The sequence below is a fragment of the Arachis duranensis genome, chromosome 9 (genome assembly GCF_000817695.3).
Source record: "Arachis duranensis cultivar V14167 chromosome 9, aradu.V14167.gnm2.J7QH, whole genome shotgun sequence".
In the NCBI taxonomy this organism is placed as follows: Eukaryota; Viridiplantae; Streptophyta; class Magnoliopsida; order Fabales; family Fabaceae; genus Arachis; species Arachis duranensis.
In genome coordinates, this window is record NC_029780.3 from 16,136,976 (window position 1) to 16,158,160 (window position 21,185).

General features: G+C 35.7%; 1 protein-coding gene across 1 annotated transcript in view; it reads right to left on the reverse strand.

Annotated features, from left to right (window-relative positions):
- LOC107464914 (uncharacterized) overlaps positions 1-20,960 on the reverse strand; it is a 35,011-nt gene extending 14,051 nt beyond the window's left edge. Inside the window, exons 1-25 of the mRNA XM_052254209.1 lie at positions 20,617-20,960; positions 19,564-19,939; positions 18,580-18,734; positions 17,796-18,035; positions 17,388-17,497; positions 17,207-17,284; positions 17,027-17,130; positions 14,396-14,490; positions 13,703-13,833; positions 13,496-13,599; positions 13,331-13,408; positions 13,148-13,226; positions 12,809-12,977; positions 11,904-11,974; positions 11,526-11,606; positions 11,364-11,434; positions 10,051-10,147; positions 9,898-9,957; positions 9,731-9,785; positions 9,269-9,654; positions 8,448-9,199; positions 7,361-8,276; positions 6,374-6,931; positions 6,140-6,198; positions 5,528-5,609 (exon numbers count right to left, since the gene is read on the reverse strand). Coding sequence (XP_052110169.1) covers positions 5,528-5,609; positions 6,140-6,198; positions 6,374-6,931; positions 7,361-8,276; positions 8,448-9,199; positions 9,269-9,654; positions 9,731-9,785; positions 9,898-9,957; positions 10,051-10,147; positions 11,364-11,434; positions 11,526-11,606; positions 11,904-11,974; positions 12,809-12,977; positions 13,148-13,226; positions 13,331-13,408; positions 13,496-13,599; positions 13,703-13,833; positions 14,396-14,490; positions 17,027-17,130; positions 17,207-17,284; positions 17,388-17,497; positions 17,796-18,035; positions 18,580-18,734; positions 19,564-19,925 — 4,893 coding nt within the window. The 5' untranslated portion in view covers positions 19,926-19,939; positions 20,617-20,960. The remainder of the gene's footprint in view (positions 1-5,527; positions 5,610-6,139; positions 6,199-6,373; positions 6,932-7,360; positions 8,277-8,447; positions 9,200-9,268; positions 9,655-9,730; positions 9,786-9,897; positions 9,958-10,050; positions 10,148-11,363; positions 11,435-11,525; positions 11,607-11,903; positions 11,975-12,808; positions 12,978-13,147; positions 13,227-13,330; positions 13,409-13,495; positions 13,600-13,702; positions 13,834-14,395; positions 14,491-17,026; positions 17,131-17,206; positions 17,285-17,387; positions 17,498-17,795; positions 18,036-18,579; positions 18,735-19,563; positions 19,940-20,616) is intronic.
- Between the last annotated feature and the right edge of the window lie 225 nt (positions 20,961-21,185).

Below are 21,185 nucleotides of genomic sequence, written 5' to 3' on the forward strand. Positions count from 1 at the left end.
AATAGAAAATTCAGTAGAATCTCTATGATCTCTGCATATGCCTCAGATCCCTTTGGTTCCTCATGAGGGAACTCCCTAGTGGTCAGTGGACGTCCATTAAGGTCTTCCTCATTGGGAACCACTTCCTCTTCCTCTTTTCCAAGTTCGGCCACGCCAGGTATGGTTATGGCCTATCACTTTCTTTTTAGATTCTCTTTTGTATTGCTTGGGAGAGTACTAGGAGGAGTTTCAGTAACTCTTTTACTCAGCTGACCTACTTGTACCTCCAATTTTTTTATGGAGGACCTTGTTTCATTCATGAAACTGAGAGTGGCCTTAGATAGATCAGAGACTATGTTTGCTAAGCTAGAGAGACTCTGTTCAGAATTCTCTATCTGTTGCTGAGAAGATGACGGAAAAGGTTTACTATTGCCAAACCTATTTCTTCCACCATTATTGTTGTTGAAGCATTGTTCAGGCTTCTGTTGATCCTTCCATGAGAAATTTAGATGATTCCTCCATGAAGGATTATAGGTGTTTCCATAGGGTTCTCCCATGTAATTCACCTCTTCCATTGTAGGATTCTCAGGGTCATAAGCTTCTCCTTCAGAAGAGGCGTCTGTAGCACTGCCGGATGCAGCTTGCAATCCAGTCAGATTATGAGAAATCAGATTGACTTGCTGAGTCAATATTTTGTTCTGAGCCAATATGGCATTCAGAGTATCAATCTCAAGAACTCCTTTCTTCTAAGTCACCCCATTATTTACAGGATTCCTTTCAGAAGTGTACATGAACTGATTATTTGCAACCATCTCAATGGGTTCCTGGGCTTCTACAGGTATTTTCAGATGAAGGGATCCACCAGCAGAATGATCCAATGACATCTTTGATTTCAGACAGACCATCATAAAATATACATATGATGCTCCATTCTGGAAATATGTCAGAAAGACACCTTTTGGTTAATTGCTTGTATCTTTCCCAAGTTTCATAGAGGGATTCACCTTCCTTTTGTCTGAAGGTTTGGACGTCCACTCTGAGCTTACTCATCTTTTGAGGTGAAAAGAATTTGGTCAAGAAAGCATTGACCAGCTTGTCCCAAGAGTTCAGGCTTTCTCTAGGTTGTGAGTCCAACCATGTCCTAGCTCTGTCTCTTACAGCAAAGGAGAAAAGCATAAGTCTGTAGACCTCGGGATCAACCCCATTGGTCTTAACAGTATCACAGATCTGCAAGAATTCAGATAAGAACTGATGATGATCTTCTGATGGAAGTCTATGAAATTTGTAGTTCTGGTGCATTAGAGAAACTAATTAAGGCTTAAGCTCAAAGTTGTTTGTTCCAATGGCAGGAATTGAGATGCTTCTTCCATAGAAGTTGGAAGTTGGTGCAGCATAGTCACCAAGCATCTTCCTTGTATCTCTGGCATTGTTGTTATTTTCGGCTGCCATGTCTTCTTCTTTTTCGAAAATTTTTGTCAGGCCCTCTCCAGAGAGTTGTGCTTTAACTTCTCTTAGCTTCCTCTTCAGACTCCTTTCAGGTTTAGGATCGGCTTCAACAAGAATATCTTTATCCTTGCTCCTGCTCATGTGATAAAGAAGAGAACAGAAAAGAAGAGAAATTCTCTATGTCACAGTATAGAGATTCCTTTATGTGAGTAGAAGAAGAGAAGAAGAGAAGAATGAGGTAGAGAGAAGATAAAGAGAATTCGAACATAGAGAGGGAGAGAGGGTTCAAATTTTAAGAAGGAGATAAGTGTTAGTAAATAAATAAATAAATAGAAAGAGATGAGAGAGAGGGAATTTGAATATTAAATAAAAGAAAAGGAAAAATATTTTTATTTTTATTTTAAATATTAGTTAATATTCAAAAATTAAGAAAGGAATAAAATAAAATTAGATTTTAAAACAATTAGTTAATTAAAAAGATTTTTGAAAAGAGGAAGGTGATTTTCGAAAATGAGGAGTGAAAAAGTAGTTAGGTGGTTTTGAAAAAGATAAGAAATAGTAAGTTTTGAAAAGATAAGAAGTTAGAAAAAGATTTTGAAATTAAAATTTGAAAAAGATGTGATTTGAAAAAGATTTTAAAAAGATTTGATTTTTAAAATTGAAATTGATGACTTGACTAACAAGAAACTAGAAGATATGATTCTAGAATTTAAAGATTGAACCTTTCTTAACAAGAAAGTAACAAACTTAAAAATTTTTTTTTTAATCAAATCCTTAATTGTTAGCAAGGTTTTCGAAAATATAAAATAAAAATAAGAAGATTTTGAAAATTAATTTTTAAAATTTTTTGAAAATATTAAGAAAAAAATGAAAGAGATTTGATTTTTGAAAAAGATTTGAAAAGATAAAAATTTTTAAATTGAAATTTTGACTTGACTAACAGGAAACAACTAAATTTTAAAAATCTTTGACTAAGTCAACCCAAAATTTTCAAATTTATGAGTGAAAAGGAAAAGATATTTTTATATTTTTGAATTCTAACGAGGAAAGAGAAAAAAATTGACTCAAAACATAAAAATTTTGTATCAAAACCAATGATGCATGCAAGAACACTTTGAATGTCAAGATGAACACCAAGATCACTTTAAAGATCATGATGAACATCAAGAACATATTTTTTGAAATTTTTTTAGAAAAGAAAGATATGCAAGACACCAAACTTAGAAATATTTAATGCTTAGACACTAACAAATTAAAAATATATATGAAAAACAAGAAAAGACACAAAACAAAAAAATCACAAGATCAAACAAAGACAATCATCAAGAACAACTTGAAGATCAAGAAGAATATATGCATGAGTTTTCGAAAAATGCTAGAAAAATAAAAACATGCAATTGACACCAAACTTAAAATTTGACTCTATACTCAAACAAGAAACACAAAAATTTTTTATTTTATGATTTTATTAAAAAAATTTTGAAAAATTTTCGAAAATTAGAAAAAAAAATTTGAAAATTTTTGAAAAATTGTTGAAAATAAATAAGAAAATTACCTAATCTAAGCAACAAGATGAACCGTCAGTTGTCCAAACTCGAACAATCCCCGGCAACGGCGCCAAAAACTTGGTATGCAAAATTATGATCACACTTTTCACAACTCCGCATAGCTGACCAGCAAGTGCACTGGGTCGTCCAAGTAATACCTTACGTGAGTAAGGGTCGATCCCACGGAGATTGTCAGCTTGAAGCAAGCTATGGTCATCTGGTAAATCTCAGTCAGACAGATTCAAATGGTTATGAGGTGTTGATAATTAAAAGATAAATAAAACGGAAAATAAAATACAGTTACTTATGTAGTTCCTTGGTGTGAATTTCAGATAAGCGTTTCGAGATGCTTTGTTGCCTCTGAACCTCTGCTTTCCTATTGTCCTCATCTAATCTTGCGTACTCTCTTCCATGACAAGCTGTATGTTGGTGGATCACCGTTGTCAATGGCTACCATCCGTCCTCTCAGTGAAAACAGGTCCTCTACGGTTTCCCGCATGGCTAATCAGCTGTCGGTTCTCGATCGTGTCGGAATAGAATACATTTATTCTTTTGCACACTGTCACTGCGCCCAACAGTCATGAGTTTGAAGCTCATCACATTCATCCCTTCCCAGATCCTACTCGGAATACTACAGACAAGGTTTAGACTTTCCGGATCTCAAGAATGCTGCCAATTGATTCTAGCTTATACCACGAAGATTCTAACGTCACGGATTCGAATGCTCTGTTGTCAGGAGAGGTGATTCAGATCCATGGGCCAGAGACCAAAGAGAGTATACTCCAGCTGTCGTCCAATGACTACGTTGAACATCATGTAGACCGCTTTGTGGTTGTCAAGCACGCAGATCTTGCCAAAGCGAGTAACGAAGATTGGGTGATTGTCACGGGTCACCCCTTCATTCTGACTTAACTGAATTAAGTACAAGAGTATATCTTGGAGGAGAAGTAGGCGTGAATTGAATAGAAAAATAATAATACTTGCATTAATACTCGAGGAACAGCATAGCTCCTCACCTTAATCTGTGAGGTGTAGAAACTCCACCGTTGAAAAATACATAAGAACAAGGTCTAGGCATGGCCAGCCTCCCCAAATAGCATAATATATTTGAAATAGGGTTCAAAGACCTGATCAAAGGATCGCAAAGTGGTCCAGAGATGTGAATACAATAGTAAAAAGTGCTATTTATACTAAACTAATAAACTAGGTTTACAGAAAATGAGTAGATATTGCAGAAATCCGCTTCCGGGGCCCATTTGGTGTGTGTTTGGGCTGAGCATTGAAGCTTTCACGTGCATAGGCTCTTCTTGGAGTTTAAACGCCAGTTTTGGTGCCAGTTTGGGCGTTTAACTCCAGCTTTGGTGCCAGTTCTGGCGTTTTACGCCAGAAAAGGGTCTCTGGTGGGCGTTTGGACACCAGTTTGGGCCATCAAATCTCGGGCAAAGTATGAACTATTATACATTGCTGGAAAGCCCAAGATGCTACTTTCCAACGCAATTGAGAGCGCGCCAATTGGGTTTCTGTAGCTCCAGAAAATCCACTTCGAGTACAGGGAGGTCAGAATCCAACAGTATCTGCAATCCTTTCTCAGCCTCTGAATCAGATTTTTGCTCAGGTCGCTCAATTTCAGCCAGAAAATATCTGAAATCACAGAAAAACACACAAACTCATAGTAAAGTCCAGAAATGTGAATTTTGCATAAAAACTAATAAAAATATACTAAAAAATAACTAAAACATACTAGAAACTACCTAAAAATAATGACGTAAAGCGTATAAATTATCCGCTCATCAACAATTATAACTTCAATAGGAAAAAGGACATAATTGAACACTTATCCAATATGTATTTGGAACTTGATCCATAAAGCAATACTTTTTTTCACTTGAAGCTTGATCGAAGTCCAACAACTTTATCCTACTATTGTTTTGTAGAACATTGATTTTGTCAGAGTCCAATAATTTGTCAAAAATATTTTTTTTTTGATATAACACTACTTTTCAAATAGAGGTTCATCTATGTTGGAGCCACGGGGATTATGATTTTCTGATATGTAATTACAATTACAATAAATGGAGGCTCAACTTCTATGATATCATTTATCAGCAGTTTTATGCCTTTGCTTAGACTCATAAAAAGTATGATGACCAAGTCTTCTCGAAGATATTTCAATTTGTACATGCTGACTGAATATATTTAACTTGTAATTAGCTTCGAAATTTAAATTGATTTTGAGTAAAATGTATATTCGATCCGAAGTTTTATTTGTAGTCTGTTATTAATCATTTAAAATTCATTTTTGAAATTCATTGTAAAATTCATATTTAAAATGTATATTCGATCCGAAGTTTAGACTCATGGAGTCCATCCATGAAAACAAGTTATACTCTGGTAATCATGATACTCGGCATTTAAAAGGAGGGCTCAGCATTATGTACACATATGAAAACTATCAACTATGTCTAATCCATAATACATTTTATATAACCATTGCTCAGAGACCAAGAGTCTCCAAAACTAGATAAAAGAATGGGAACAAAAAATTGAAAATAAACCTGCTTAACACTATCCACACTCCTATAATAATCATTCTTTAACCTTGCTTGAATCAGTTCGGGATGAAATTGAACGGTATACCTGTCATGAAAATCCAAAGATGACCAATAATTTAAAATTTCAAATTCAACCTTTATTCTTTTATTGGAATTAAATTGAAATTCCAATTGAAAAACTCTATGCACCCTGCAATCTTGTTTGAAGGCCTTGAAGTTTCCGCAATAAAGATATAGAAAGAATAATGCTACGGTGAAGAGTGAAGATTTATCTTTTTATAATAGAGAAAAATATTTAAAAAATAAGACATTGTGTGCAATGAACACTCCCCTCAAAAAATTAGTCATAATCTTCACTCATCACCGATGAAATTCCCATATAAAAAACATAGGAACGTTGGTCCTCTTTTTTCAACCAGATTTGAATTTCATATCGAAAAAAATTCGAGTGACCACCTTGCATTGTACATCAGTTTTACATTCTCTCTACCATTGGATGAGGTGAGGTTGGTGACTCCCCATGAGTCGCAAGTCCAATGGTGATAAAGATGTACAATGCAAAGTGACTTCATCTATGATGACTCCTTTGACTTTACTCTTAAGTTGTAATCTTACCTGCTTGAAAAATCCGTCTTGTCAGTTATTTCCTCCAATGCCTGGATACTGTACTTATCCTGGATAAAGGGGGGAAAATAACAATAACAAGAATAATCAGCATGCGATAAATTTAAAAGGTTCTTCCTGTTTTTAATTCCTAAAGTCAACATTAGGAACTTTGCTTAATCAAAAACTAATCTAGGGCAAGCAAAACGAGAGAGGGTTAAAGAAACTTCATTTCTACTCACTCACCCTGTGGTCTAATTTAGCAAAAAGAGACAGCAGCTTGTCTCTAGTATCTTTGTCAATGTGGGGATGCACCCATCGAGTATCAGGATCATAAAGTTCCCACGGGCTGTGCGGATAGTTTGCTCCTGGTTCAGTCTTGTACTGGACCTGACACCTTAACCAAGGACTGTCAGGAAACTCAGGAGATTTGTCTTGTAGTGCCATAATTCGACCCTCCCACCAATTTCCACCACCATCTGAATCAGAATCCTTCCACCAGACCATGCATTTATCTCTTGAAGACCAACCTTGATTCATTGAAGCTTCATACCATGTTCTTTCAATAACAAAATCAGAGAAGTTAATCAGTTCAGGTAGAGTTAATTGAAATGATTTCCCTTCTGCTGGCGAAGAAGGATCGATAAATCGAAGTGTGAGTTTACAACAGCTATCCCCAGAACCCGGCTGAGCCGCATATTCAAGTTTGTCAACCTTGCAAATCTCAGAAGTACGTAGCCCTGAAAATGATCTCCATGGACCTGTTATGCTCAGCCCCATTAACTCGATGTACTCTTGATGTCCCTGCCAATCATATATAATCAGTAATTAGAGAGATATTAGAACACACAGTAGCTTAGTCAGATGTCATGCAGCAAAATAGCCGTGCAGCTGCAACACCTTATGTTAACCAAACCAAGACATTTGCATGACAGTTAGCCTAACTATCAAGTCAAATGAGCCAAGGTTCTATGCTTAGGTCCTATACCTATACTTCTTTTATAACATTGTAACTTTCTATAAATAGCATCCTATTTCTCATACTTTGCGAAACTTAATATACAAAAAACACATTTGCATAGTTTAAAAAAATGTGATTCTAAACAGATTACAAGACAATCAATTAAGATCAAGAATGTAAAATGGGAAACAAATATTAGAAGCCTGCCTACCAAACAAAATATAAAAGCAGTACCAGCTGTAATAAGGGAAAATAATGGTTACATAAGCTACCTGTCTCAAGTATACAACTTCATCACCAAGTTGAGGTATATATCTGTAACCCTCCTCATGCTCTGAAAGCATCAGCCATGACAATTTTTTGAAACGGCGATTTGACATCTTTCGGGTTAAAATACCAGGGTCAATGGAAACATATTCACGTCTGTTTCTGCTAGACCTTGTTCCTCGATGAAGTTGATCCGAACCTCTAATGGAAGAGCCTTCCAAACCGGATAAGGCCCTGGAATTTTGGCTCCCGCGAGTCTTAATCCTTATGTTCAAAGAACTTGGCTCATCAGAATTTGTCTTCATCCTGGTAGACCGTGTCCGACGTATTGTATCACTTACAACATCTGATTCACCATTTTCTGAATCAGATTGGTTGCTGAAAGTAGAAGTATGTTCTTCCCAATCACAAGCAAGGCCATCTGGATTGGCTTCACCTTTATATGACATTCTCCTTTCATGGGCATGATCATAACTTCTTCTGTCTGAATATGAATGCCGTAATTGTGGTGAACTTAATTTTATGCCATCTTCACCTTCTGGCCCATTGATAACTAGATTAGGGTCCATAACAGAGGAACTTCTAGAAACTACATCACCTCTAGCACCTATTGAAGCTCCATTAGAACTAACAATTTTCAGTCTGCAGGGACCTACATTGTCAGCTGAAATCTGCTTTTTCTTAATAACTATCTTCGTTGATTTCATAGGAGCTTTCATTTTGTGATCCAAAGAGTGACTTGAGGAAATATTAATTGTTTTCTGTGAGCCTTCCTTTTGTTTCTCAAATCCAGACTGGCCTTTATCTCCGTCATTCAACTTATTGTAACCACATGACAAGTCATCAACATTATAATGATCAGCTGACTCTTGATTAATCATGGAACCAGCAGCTTCTAATTTGTTAACCATATGCTCTGATCTGCAAATCATGGATGAAAAGACATTTGAATACAACAAAATCTTATTGCACTAGACAGGGTCGGCTAAATAGATCAAACAACACCATTGCACCATATCATGTTAAAAATTACCCAACAAAGAAAAGGAAACAATGAAGCATTTTATTAAATTAGTGTCAGGTTTTACATACCCATTGGCATCGTGCTCAAGATGGCCATCAAATTCAGTATCAGTCTGCAATGCATCCTCTAATCTTGGAAGTGCATGTTTCTGTCTCCTTGTCTCCGTGTGATTTATAGATGATTCAGCTTGTGTTCTATCACTACATTCATTTCTGTTATGGCTTTCAGGATGTTGAGCATTATTTACATCCATATAAGATAATGCTGGGTCTATAGAACTTTCTGGTAGAGTATTTTCAGTGCTTTCTTGGTGTCTAGAATACTCTGAATCACATAGCATATTGGAATGAGTCTCACATGATGGGGTTGTGTCCTCTAAAGGCACGGTCTTCTTTGAAAGTGAAAACTTAAGAACCAGTCGCCGTCTATTTTCGACATTTACTGGAGGCTCAGAATATACAGGTGACTTAACTACATTGGCAAACTCTTCCAAAGCTGGTCTTTTAAGTTCATCATGTTTACCATGCATTTTCCTCTCAGGTTCACTAATGTCAGAATCCTGTAAACTGTCTGATGATTCATCTTCATGATCATCATCATCTCCATCTGTAGATGTTTCACCAATTTGGGAGAAAATATTCCGAGCATTCCGTGCAGCAGTTCTCTGGGGTCTCAATGCCTTAGCTTTGGAAGATTTCCGTTTTGATGATTTCAAGCTGCCTTTGGATTTCTTATTTCTGCTACTTCCAGAAGGATTTCCAACACACTCATTCAAATTCCTTTTCCGGACACGCCTTCCAGAAGAAGTCATTGCTTCAACCTGAAATGTCATGGTTAGATTACAAGTTGTGAATAAGATCGATCCAACAAAAATAAAGACCGAACTTACATCAACATTATGCTTTTTCCTTCTTGATCTACGAAGGCTATCCCTGTTTCCAGAGTCTTCACTGCTTTCTAGATCACTAGAAGAGATGGCACTAATGCTCCCTCGTTCAGCAGCACTGATATGATCCTCATTTACATTGTACTCAGAGTCATTATCATCACTTACAATCTCGTATTCTGGTTCCCAGAACACAGCATCAATGAATTCTGCTTGTGGCTCAACCATTCCTTCCAAATCTGGCAAAGGTAATACCTGGTAGTCCTGACCAACACTAAAATCAGGACCAACAGCATATTTTATCAATGAAGGACGCCACTCAATGCCAAGAGCACTGTGTCGACGCTGCTGAAATTGAGTCTGATAGGGCTCTGGATATGGCAACATACCTAGTATCATAGAATAATCTATAAGAGATCTAGACTCAAAGTAGGCATTGCAGGAATATAAGAAATAAGAACATACTTGAATCACATAGGGGTTCCTGAATGTTTCTTCGGTGTGGAGGTAGTTGGGTCTCCTATAACCCAAAAAAAATAAAAATAAAAAATAAAGTAAATAAATCTTAAATTATCAATTCTGTAAATAAAATAAATCATTTAGAGGGAGAGACATAAATGATTAATGTCGACCTGATCAAGAACATTTCCCTGAGTATCCTGAATAAGGGGACGATAATCACCAAGAAAGAACTGCCAGAAAAACCAAAGAGTCATTCAAAATGAATAACTTTCTGGGGAGCAAATATAGATAACAAATGTAGCAACACTGCCATATCAGACAACCTGATCATATTTGGCATCCTTCTGAGATTCCCCTTGACCTGTATTCACAAAATATATTTGACCAACATCATCTGAAAGCACAATGGATGTTCCATCCCTACAACAAACACAGAAGTAACAGATTAACGTCAAAGATTGTTCATCAAATATGGATGCTATAAGACATGGTATTTGTGGGATGGAACATCCATTATTGGTAGTTTGCTCATCAAAGATACATGGTGCATCCACATACTTCATATAATAATAATTTAACCTATTAACTGTACAAAATCTTGAAAAAGGACGCTCATATAGGGTCATCCAGAAAACTACTGTCATCCATTAATAAAATCAAAGTATGAAAATTTGTTACTCAGATTGAACATGGAACTGCATAAGAGTAAAGCATTATATATATGGCAAGATTAAGAATCATCCAAAATGTATTTAAGAAATAAAATGTTCATGAGTCTTTACATGACAGGCTGGACTCTTTAGAACAGTGGTTGGAAGTTTGAAACTTACTCCCCTCATTATTCTTATAAAAAGTTGAGTTTCATCACACAATAAAGTGGGCATGTGCCTTATCCACACTCCAAACCTGAAGGGCTCTTGCAAGAGGGATGTGTTTTTATTTTTTTTGTGGTCTTTTTGGGGGATCAATTACTAAGCCTCCACCTAAAGCAGTAAAAGACCTACCTCGAGTAGACATTACTCAGTATGTAGCTCTTAAGTACATTTAATCTCTTCAGGTTAGTTAATATTTCCCTAAGAGGAGTTCCAATAAGTAGGGAAAAGCACGCAAAGGACACTGTTGTAAGCAGTACCAGGTTATGATAATTACTGAATAACCTTCTGAGTCCATATATTAAACCAGTATTCCAATGGGGAATATCAGTTTCAGAACAGTACAATAGTGAAATAACAAATTAAGTTGAGGGGGAAAAAATGAAGAAAACAATAGGGAACAAAGCCTGGGAACATAGGACCACTTCAACCTGCTAGCATTGTTCAATTTCAGTATGGCCCCACCCTGCTCTTACCCAGCAGATTGGATAGGTCACACAAAATCATAGGGAATCAAGAGAATTCACTTATTCTTTCATAAACAACCTCAAGAGTTTTAATTCCTAAAAATGCTCATTTTAATAACAATTCCTTCACTGTTGGCTAGGGTCTGTACCACATTCATTATTACAAAAGTATGAACAAATTTTATAATACTTAAACAGGAAACCATAGACAAAAAAGAAAGTATTGAATTTACAAAAGTAAGCAAGCTTAATAATAAATAAGAAATCCAGCAAATAAAGAAATCTTTAGACACTTACGGAGAAAACTTCCCATCAACCAACTTAAAACGTCCAAGTTCATATGTCTGAACAGGTACACCCTCCCATATCTTGAAAAAGAATATACAGAGAGCAGTAAAATTAGACTATTCTATGTAAAGAACATGATAGAACCAAGGGCACAAAACAAAAGAAGCTTACATCCCACACAATAGTTCGACCATCATAGCCAGCACTCATAGCTATCCGCGGGTTGAAAGGATGAACATCCAAAACGTAAGACTGCAAACCATTGAAAACTCAGCATCAGTCATGAAGGAAACTACAAAATTCAAATGATCATAAAACCAGGAATTGAAAAGGCAACGAAACATCAAATCCACAATAAGAACAAACACATTTTAAATTTGTCCCCCACCCCAAAATCAAGAACAGAAAAAGACAGTTGAGTTCGTGATTAGTCAACAGGAAGAGTAGAATTAACAGATATATGAAGACCAGACACAAGAAGAGATAAAGAGAGAAAGAGAAGACAGAAGGCTGATTGTGGTTTGTTTTCGGGGGGAGGGCGGTGCTTACAGATGCTGAATGACCAGTCAAAGAGTGCACTAAGCTGCCATCAACTGCATTCCAAACACATATCCTGCAATCTTCAAGACGAAAAGACAAGCCTTCAGTTAAAGCAGTAATCGTGAAACTTATCAACCATGAAGTAACTAAAAAATTAGTAAGCAGAAGGAGTACAAAAATCTGTTGGTAAATGAAAAGTCAAATGTATGATGGACTATCATGACATGACAACAATCAGGAAAATATGAAGTTCAGTGTTCCTAATGTATGTTCTACTCCAAATGTGAATACTTAAACAAGAATTATCGAGGCTTGGGGGAATATTAACAGCAGCAATCAGTGATGCAAATGTCAGCAGATTATAAAGAACCAAGACAACTGTCTCCAGGACAAATGATCAGCAAACAATGCACGACACAAATTTAACCCATTCAATAATAGTCCTGCCAGTAAGCTGCATCATTTAGAACTGTTGGTAGTTAACACTAACACACAGAGGTCCTTCAAAGAATAAAAAACCTATGGAGAGTGCATAAAAGTATCCCTAGGTCTACTGCAGTGGATCACATGCCAACAGCCAGCTATGCTATCTGAAGTAACTACCAGCTATTTTATATTCTGCCTTTGCATAGCTTGCTCAGCAAATCACCAAAACCTGCTCTATATATTCGCAACCACAGCAAGAGAATATCAGTTACTACATTCTCTCTAAGACTATCCCAGATTCTCCTCTTCTTTCAATAGATAACATTGGAAAAATGAGACGATCAAATTTTAATTATAAGAATCTAATTTTCACGTATTGCTTTCATTAATGTCAACATAAGATGCCATCAATTTAATATGCGCATAAACCAATTATGCTATAGTAAATTTTACAAGCTGTAATAGTTTTAGCCATTACAGTGCATTACCCATGATAGCGGCCAGTACAAAGCGATTGTCCAGGCTCCACACAATCATGTTGACACCACGGGGAGTAGGAAGGGGTCTCTGTCTAGGACCCCCTCGTGGAGGTTGAGGAGGCAAAGGTGGTGGTGGCACTTTCAGATGATATGCACGAACCCAGCGACCAACCTTTCCCTGAAATGGTAATAGGAAACTTAATGCATAATTGCTGGAAAACTATGAAACTGACAAACTGCACATGCCATGAAGATGCCCAAAATATTTCTGGAATATCAAACAGCAATATGATGTCGCAACTAAAAGTAAACTATGGTTAAATGATAAACTTATTTAAAAAAGCTCACATGAGATCTACGAGATCTAGGAACCCATATAATGGCACTTCCATCACGAGAGCATGTAACTATGTTATCATGACAATACCTGAAAAAGTACAATTCATGACATCAGCATGCAAAATATTTAGTAATGAAAACTGGGTACATTGAAACAAAGTGTAGTCAAAAGGCTACAGCAAATATATTTACCAGTAATTTCTGAGCTTCAGGTTATTTTCTTCTCTCCAAGGGTCAGCTGTCAAAAATTTTGAAGGCACAGAGCAACCACTGCATAAGGAAATTGTTAGGATAATAAGAACCTTTTCAAAATAAAATGTAAACAAATTGAAGTAAATCTAACTAGGAGAAGCTAACCTAAACTGCACATAATTAACATCATTCTCATGGCCGGCTAATACATCCATCTCATGTATTGGTTGTTCTGAGTCTTCCGAGTTGGACTTAAAAGCATTCCACACCTGCAAATAGCAATAAGTATTTATGGAAGACGAGGACATATCTAAGTCGCAAATGTATTTATGGAAGACGAGGAGATATCTAAGAGCACATGTGTAAACGCACCCGGGCATAAGTATCAGAGCTACCAGTAACAAAAACAGTTCCATTTGCATTAAATGCACAACAAAGTATCTGATGGCTTTGTTGTCCATTACTTGAGGATGGTACATTAGCTGGTGCGCCACTGCTCCTCCCTGCAAAACTTGCTAATTCTTCAAACAATCCAAATGATCGTTGATCAACAAGAGTAACTTTTCAAATCTTTTTCTTATTATTATTTATATTTCTGAAGAAAAAAAGATAAAGTAGGTTGAAAAACAGGCAACTCCTACAACCTTAACTCTGAGAGCATTAGCAATGTTAATAGGAGGAGAACTCAGCTCAAGAAAAGTAGAACTTCTTGTCACACCATTGATTAAATTAAACATAAAAGCAATTATAACAGTCAACAACTCAGAGCACTGATCTGACAGGTTTAAGCAATAAAACTTTGATTGAAATGTTCAAACTTGCATAATTTCAGTTTAAACCACAAAATATAATTCAATATATATTCGTAAAATATAGCATTCATTCAAAGTAATAAATAGTTTAATGTAAAAGAACGTTTTAGACTGGATTAGGTGTTAATAGAATCTCTTTGATCCAACTCCAATCCTGAACACATTATAGCACCACATTAAATTTAGTATCATAATAAATCAAAATTCAGACCACATCTAGATCTATCGACATATTTAGAAACAATGATCTGACCAGTTACAGCATCTGATGGTCGTGGCAGGTATATTCGTGGTTTCTTTTGCGAGTGCCTTGCATCCCATATTCTACAAGTCCCATCATCTGATGCCCTGCATACATCAGAAGTAGTAACGACATAACAATCCATTTTTTGGGGTTCACAAAAAAAAGGCGAAAGAAAGAATTGATATGTTCAAAGGTATTAGGGTCAGTGCCTGGACCGGTGATTGACCAAATTGGTGGTATATACATAAGACATTAGGATAATGTATCTGTGCAAAATCATATCAACATATCGCACCAAATGACTACATGTTAACCATTATTTCCCATTCTACTGGATGAAAGTTAATAAATGGATTTATTATATACACAACCAAACTTTTTAATATAAAACATGTTAAAAAAATTATTTAGCACATTTTGAGGGAAAAGAATACCATTGCCAAGAAAGATATTAAGAGGGTGGTGAACAAAGCAATAGCTAGAGCATTCAACGAATTCTACAAAACCTTAAGCACTACAGAAGAGAATATAAGTATTTGCAGGCTTCCAAAAGGTAATAAAACAGCCAAGGGACCCAAACCGAGTCACAATGAGGGTAAACTCTAGTTAGAAACAACATATCAAGAGAGGTAGAAGAGTTAGTATCACAAGATACTTAATGAAGGACACTGGCCTGTTTCACACCAGAAAGGAGGACCAAAACTTCAAATTTCATCAAAGGACCCCCAAAGTTCAAGGTAAAAGAAACATTGGAAAGGATTGATAATAGTTAAGCACATGCTAAGCCCTAACAGCCATTCAATATTTCTCACGTTATTTTTTATGAAGAAAAGAGTATCAGTGAAACTGTAAGGAAAATTTGACTACGCTCCTAAATACTGATGTTGCATGGAACTAAATGCTCCACCACAAAAACCAACTACAAAAAATAGTTTAATGTAGCAAAATGAAGATGTTTAGCTAAGACTGAATACACTAAACATAATAGTGATGTTGCATGGAACTAAATGCTTGACCACAAAAACCAACTACAAAAAATAGTTTAATGTAGCAAAATGAAGATGTTTTAGCTAAGACTGAATACACTAAACATAATAGGATTGGAGATGAATTTATTAGAGAGAAAAAATTTGCATAGTATCTATTTTAGAAAAAAAAAATGGTAGAATGAGAAACCAAGAAGTTTGAGCATGTGCGGAAAAGGCCTATAGAAACTCCAGTAAGGAGAGCAGGTCAACTATATGTGAAACTTTCAGATTGCATAAAACATAGACATGATTTACATGAGAACACACGGTAACGACAACAGGAATTTCAGTTGAAGAAAGAGACAGACAGGGTTTTAGCCTCAGGAAAAGTATTGCAGTTACAATGTTGGCCACAATATGTGCCGTGATGGCCATAACAGAAAAGACCAACAGGTGCCAAGGGTTGGAGCAGATAACTTCCACACCATGAATTCTACAGCCATAGCACTGATATTGGCACAATTGACAACTAAAAATAACACTTTGTCCGATGTTTACTGACATGGATCTGAAATATGACAATGTTAATGCTTATCTAATTAGTAAGAGCCAACACACTGTGACTCAGGTATGGTATCAAATTAACCATACTCTTTGTATCAATGCCTAGTGGGAGAAAAAAAGAAGGGGAGTCAAGGAGTTCCTGCATTTTCGTGAATGGTTGTGGCAGGATTCATTTTAGAACTTCATGATTTGTATTGTGAATTGACAAGTTTGTATCATTTATATGGAATCGGACTGATTCCAATTATTCGTGATTCATGGCCATGCCCAATTTAGTCTTGTTTCTGTATTGCTGGGATGAGGAATTGAATCAGATAATACAAACAACTATGATGTCCCTAATACGCGTGTGGGTGCTGGAATCAAAACAAAGATCTCATCTGTTTTAATTAACACTTAGTTTGGAATTGTTGGTAAGTGTTGCTTGCACCATATACAACCCTACATCTGTTTGACAAAATCAACTGCCATTGCCCTTTGGGAGTAGCAGAGGGGTAAAATATCCGTGGCATGCAGTATATGCCTTGTTTGGAGGGTTAGGAAGGTATATTCACCCACCTTTAATGATAGCTTTTGAGGAAAGCAAATTTTATAGAATAATATTAAGACATTTGACCTCTATTAGTGCAAAGCTTGTGGTCTTTTTAGAGGACTTTCCACCTGAAATGTATTGAGAGTTTGGAAAGCTAGGTACATTGATACCATTTCCTTTTGTTTGTATTTTGCTCTTGCAAGGAGGATTTCTTATCCTAACATCTTGTATTACTCTTCTCTACAATTTAACAGTAGTCTTTTATCAATATATATAAAGATTTCCTTGAATACCTTGCTTGTATAAGGGTACTGTGACACCTTTCATAATTAAAAGTTAAAATTAATTTAATAAAAAATACTTCTCGAAAATTATTAATTTGAATTAGTGGGACATGTGGCAAATACTACATCACAACTAAGATAAGGAAACCAATACCCTTGAATATCATAGGTAACACCATTTTACAATTTTTTTTTTTTTGGACTAAAATAATCAATTTGAAATAAGACAGATGAAGCACAATAATCATGGATAAAGTATAGAAAGAAGCAACAACTCCTAAAATGGACTTACGATAGCAGCTCATATGCATTGGGTCTGGGACTAAATGCAATAGTATTAACAGCCCCAGTATGTCCCCGTAAAACTGATATCGGCATCCCATTTGGTAAGTGCCACTGTTTTAATGTAAACATTAATTTTTAGTTGATTGTGTTATCCAAGGAAAAGCAAAAATTAAGGTATGCTACTTACAACTCGAATCACAAAATCATTTGATGCAGATGCTACCAAAGCATTGTTTGAGCTTACAGCCAAGTCAGTGATATCACCCTTCAGTACAAACAGTAACAAGAGAAGATTAAACGATAGCAACAGGAAGACAAATTTATAGAAATTACATCTGTGTAACACTGTAACTGTACTCATAACTCACTTCGTGTCCACGGCAACTAGCTAAACAAAATGCAGTTTCCATAGACCAAATCTTGACAAGACGATCATCTGAACCACTGATAACATATCTACCTGATCGATCAAATATAGCTGCCAGAGAAAAAAAAATCTTTTTAACTATTCAACAGGGAGTTAAGCTACTGAAATTATTACCTATATTTCTCAAAGTGTTAATAATTATCAAAACCATATTTAACTCCAAGAAGAGAAAGCAGCAGTTATCCCAAAATAAAAAATAAAAACATTGGAATAAACTTTTATAGATGTTATGTGATTGATGTCTAGATGTCTAATTGATGGCTTCATGATAATTAATGAACACAACCTCACCAATGCCATGCCCATAAAACCACCATATTAATAGCAAATATACAAGATTATGCCATACCACAATAGACAGCAACACGGTGCCCCCTTAACTTTTTAATATTTTGCATCTTTTGCACCAAAGTTGATGGTTTGGCGATAGCGTAACATACAGAGCGAATAGATGGAGCACGATGGTGTTTTGCAAAACCACCACCTATTTCCCTCAAGCTCAACCCCTGAACCTGATTAGCCTCCATGTGTGGCCAACGCAAGTAAACTGGAGGGGGCTTAATTTGCCTGTCTGTTGTTTCTCTGTCAACTGTACACACAGATTAAAACAAAAATAAATGGATAAATGTCCCATTCATCCACAGATCTTATCAAGTGCATTCTGAATGTTCTAAGCTAAAGACAACTATCAAATGAAGTATTTAAACATTCAGCATCATGGACCTTTGCCTATTTATAAATTACATACAAAGATTACATAACACATTCTCCAGAACCATTCTTATTGGAGTCACTAAAAGTTATCACCGTAAACTGTATTCCAAGAAGAAAATATGAATTTCAGAGGTTCATTTATTCAATTATGAATTCTGCAAAACAGAAAAAGAAATTTTTGAATAATAAATACCCTTCAAATCTAGAAACTTGTGTAGCCCTAGCACATTAGATCCCTTTCTCGATATTCCACAGAACAAGAAAGGTAAATGATGATGAAATATAAAGACATTACTAAGACATTGTAATATCACAGGCCTTTATGTCAGTGTACCAAAGTAAAAAACTATAGAGTTAAGATTGAATTAGAAACTAGAGTTAAGATCAAATAATTAACTAGTGAAAGTAGATTACTCTACCATCCAAAAGTGAAAATGAACCATATCCAAGTAGAGTAGGAACATCAGCTGCATTAGGACTACTTCCTCCAACTTTTCCATGCAAAGGATGAGCCATATTCAGCATTAATTGTTTCAGAAGCTTTACCAAGTGATCCTTAGCTATGTGAGGATACCTAGTAGTTACAAAGAATCACCAATAATTAATGTCGACACATGTAATATTAAGAAGTAGCCATTAACTCAATACAGATTTCTAAACAAAATGAATGTTTGACTAAAAGACGTAGCAATTAGAAATGCCATTTCCATGTAATATCTAAACAGTGTTACCTCTACCAGTAACAAATATCAATCGCACTCCTCCACCATAGGTACTTTTCCTTCTTTTTTTTATTTTTTGTGTGTGTGTGCGTGTTTCTGTTGTTGGGGGGCGGGGGGAGAATATTTCCAATACTGAACTCCAAAGGAATGAAAAGGGAAAAGAAATGACTCAATTAAAGTTCGAATATCATGAATCTCTCAAGCGAACTTGCATCAACCATAGAACATACCCTCTAAATGTTAGTCACTTGTTGATCATTTTTATAATAGACCATCAGATTGAGAGTGACAGTCAACTACTTAGAGATAACTATAACAAAAAGTGCCATATAATGACTACATATTTAAATAAAGAAAACATAGTGACATATTTATAGGAATCACTTTCATCCTATTAAGCAAAGCAAGAGGTCGAGTTGTCAAGAATATAGAAGCATATACAATTTTGAAGAACCTTTACAGAAGTCTGGTTAAGAAATAAGATTAATCTTCCAAGAAAAGTTGTTTTTCTTTCTCGTTAAGATTTTAATTGTAAGCTGTTTTGAACACAGAATACACTAATCAAACACAAGCTCTATATGACTAAACCTCCAATCTCATTTTCAGAAATAAAACAACAATAACACCATCAAAATATTCCATCTATGGTTACTTGACGATTTGTATATAAATCAAAACTACCTTTCCAGCAAATTATTGTAACTCAAAGGAAAAGAGATGCCATCGTCATCTTCAGCAGCATCCTCACCAGGTAAACCACTTCTTGAATACCAAGCATGATATCTTCTCGGTAGAAGCTGATGTTCTTGGAGTTCATTCCAGAACTGCAGCAAAGTCTTCTGGCATGGCCCAGCAGACAAAAAGTGCATAATCAGAAAGTAAACTTCCCGCAGGTCTATATCTATATCAGTCCGAATAGCATGGCTGACACCTCCCACATCCTTGAGGGATCGGGCCATCTCATTCATCTGGCTCGAAACACTCAAAGGTGTAACAGTCTGGGAAGATACACCACCCAAAGGTTTGCACTTCCGCAAATCCATGATTGCCAAACAGCCTACCAACAAAAGAAAGAACAAACAAACAAACAGTACATTTAAGCACTGATCATGCCACAAATTAACAACATTCATAGTAGCATCAACTCATAAGCATATTTTAGTTTCAAATCTAAAATCCATTAGACTGAAGACAAGATTCCTTATTTTCCTTTTCCTCATTCTTAAAGCATAGCCATAGAGAAATCAAAAGACTATTCCAAATCTAAATGAAGTCACAGGCTAAGTACCAAGAAATCAAAATTGCAACTTGCAACCGAACGAGATGCTCCAGACACTAGAGAGAAAGAACCAGCATAACCAAACCAAACAGTACAAACCATAAAAACAAACTAACAGAAAATATGAACAGACAAAAAATTTTCCAAAAAAGCGGGTTTTCGGGAAAGATTCTGAAAGACCTGTGGAACGGTTACAGTTGAAGATATCAAGAAGTGTTGCACTTTCAGAGGTTACCAAAGTGCATTTGGGAATTAAAAGAGAGCACAACACTAAGGGGCACCGAATCCGAAAAAGTAAAACAAAACGAAAGCTTTGTTCTACTAATAAATTGATTAGCTTCAAAAAGAGAACAATCTTTTATGTAAGTGTTTCTAAAAAAAGCCGAGAATTAATAACAGTCCAAGATATAAAATATCAGAAATACAGAGAATTTAGCTGGGTCTTGGTAACTTACCTTTTCTCACATTGGATGTGCTGGGAATTGGGTAAGCGAATGAATTGATTTAGGTTGAATTCGAGTGCTAAGAAAATAAAAGTAATAATAAATGAAATGGAAAAAACTTTAATTCGTATTTGGAATTTGAGTTGGGGATGGAAGGGGGATGAGTTTTGATCCCTTTTTCGGTGTCCGCGACGGAGCCACGATGGTGGCCGAAAGTGAAAAGGGATTTAATATTATTTTTTATTTTCTTTAAAAATATTTTGGAGGAAATATGTGGGACTAATCTATAGTGGAAAATTAAAACCGGAATAAAAAATTGTCTTCTTTTGCTGCTGAAGGACTTGAATGAAAAGGTTCCAATTCGACCGGTCTTAGGCGCACACTAGACAGGGTGGTGAAAATTTTTGACAAATCGGTCACCACAAATCAAATAATAAAGACTAAAGAGTAAGGTTATTTATATCTATGCTTCTATATGACTATATCTAGGCTTCCATATCTATACCCTATATTTTAAGAGTAAATCACAAATATATTATCGATTAACCAAAAAAGAAATGTTAAAAAAGTTATTAAATTTT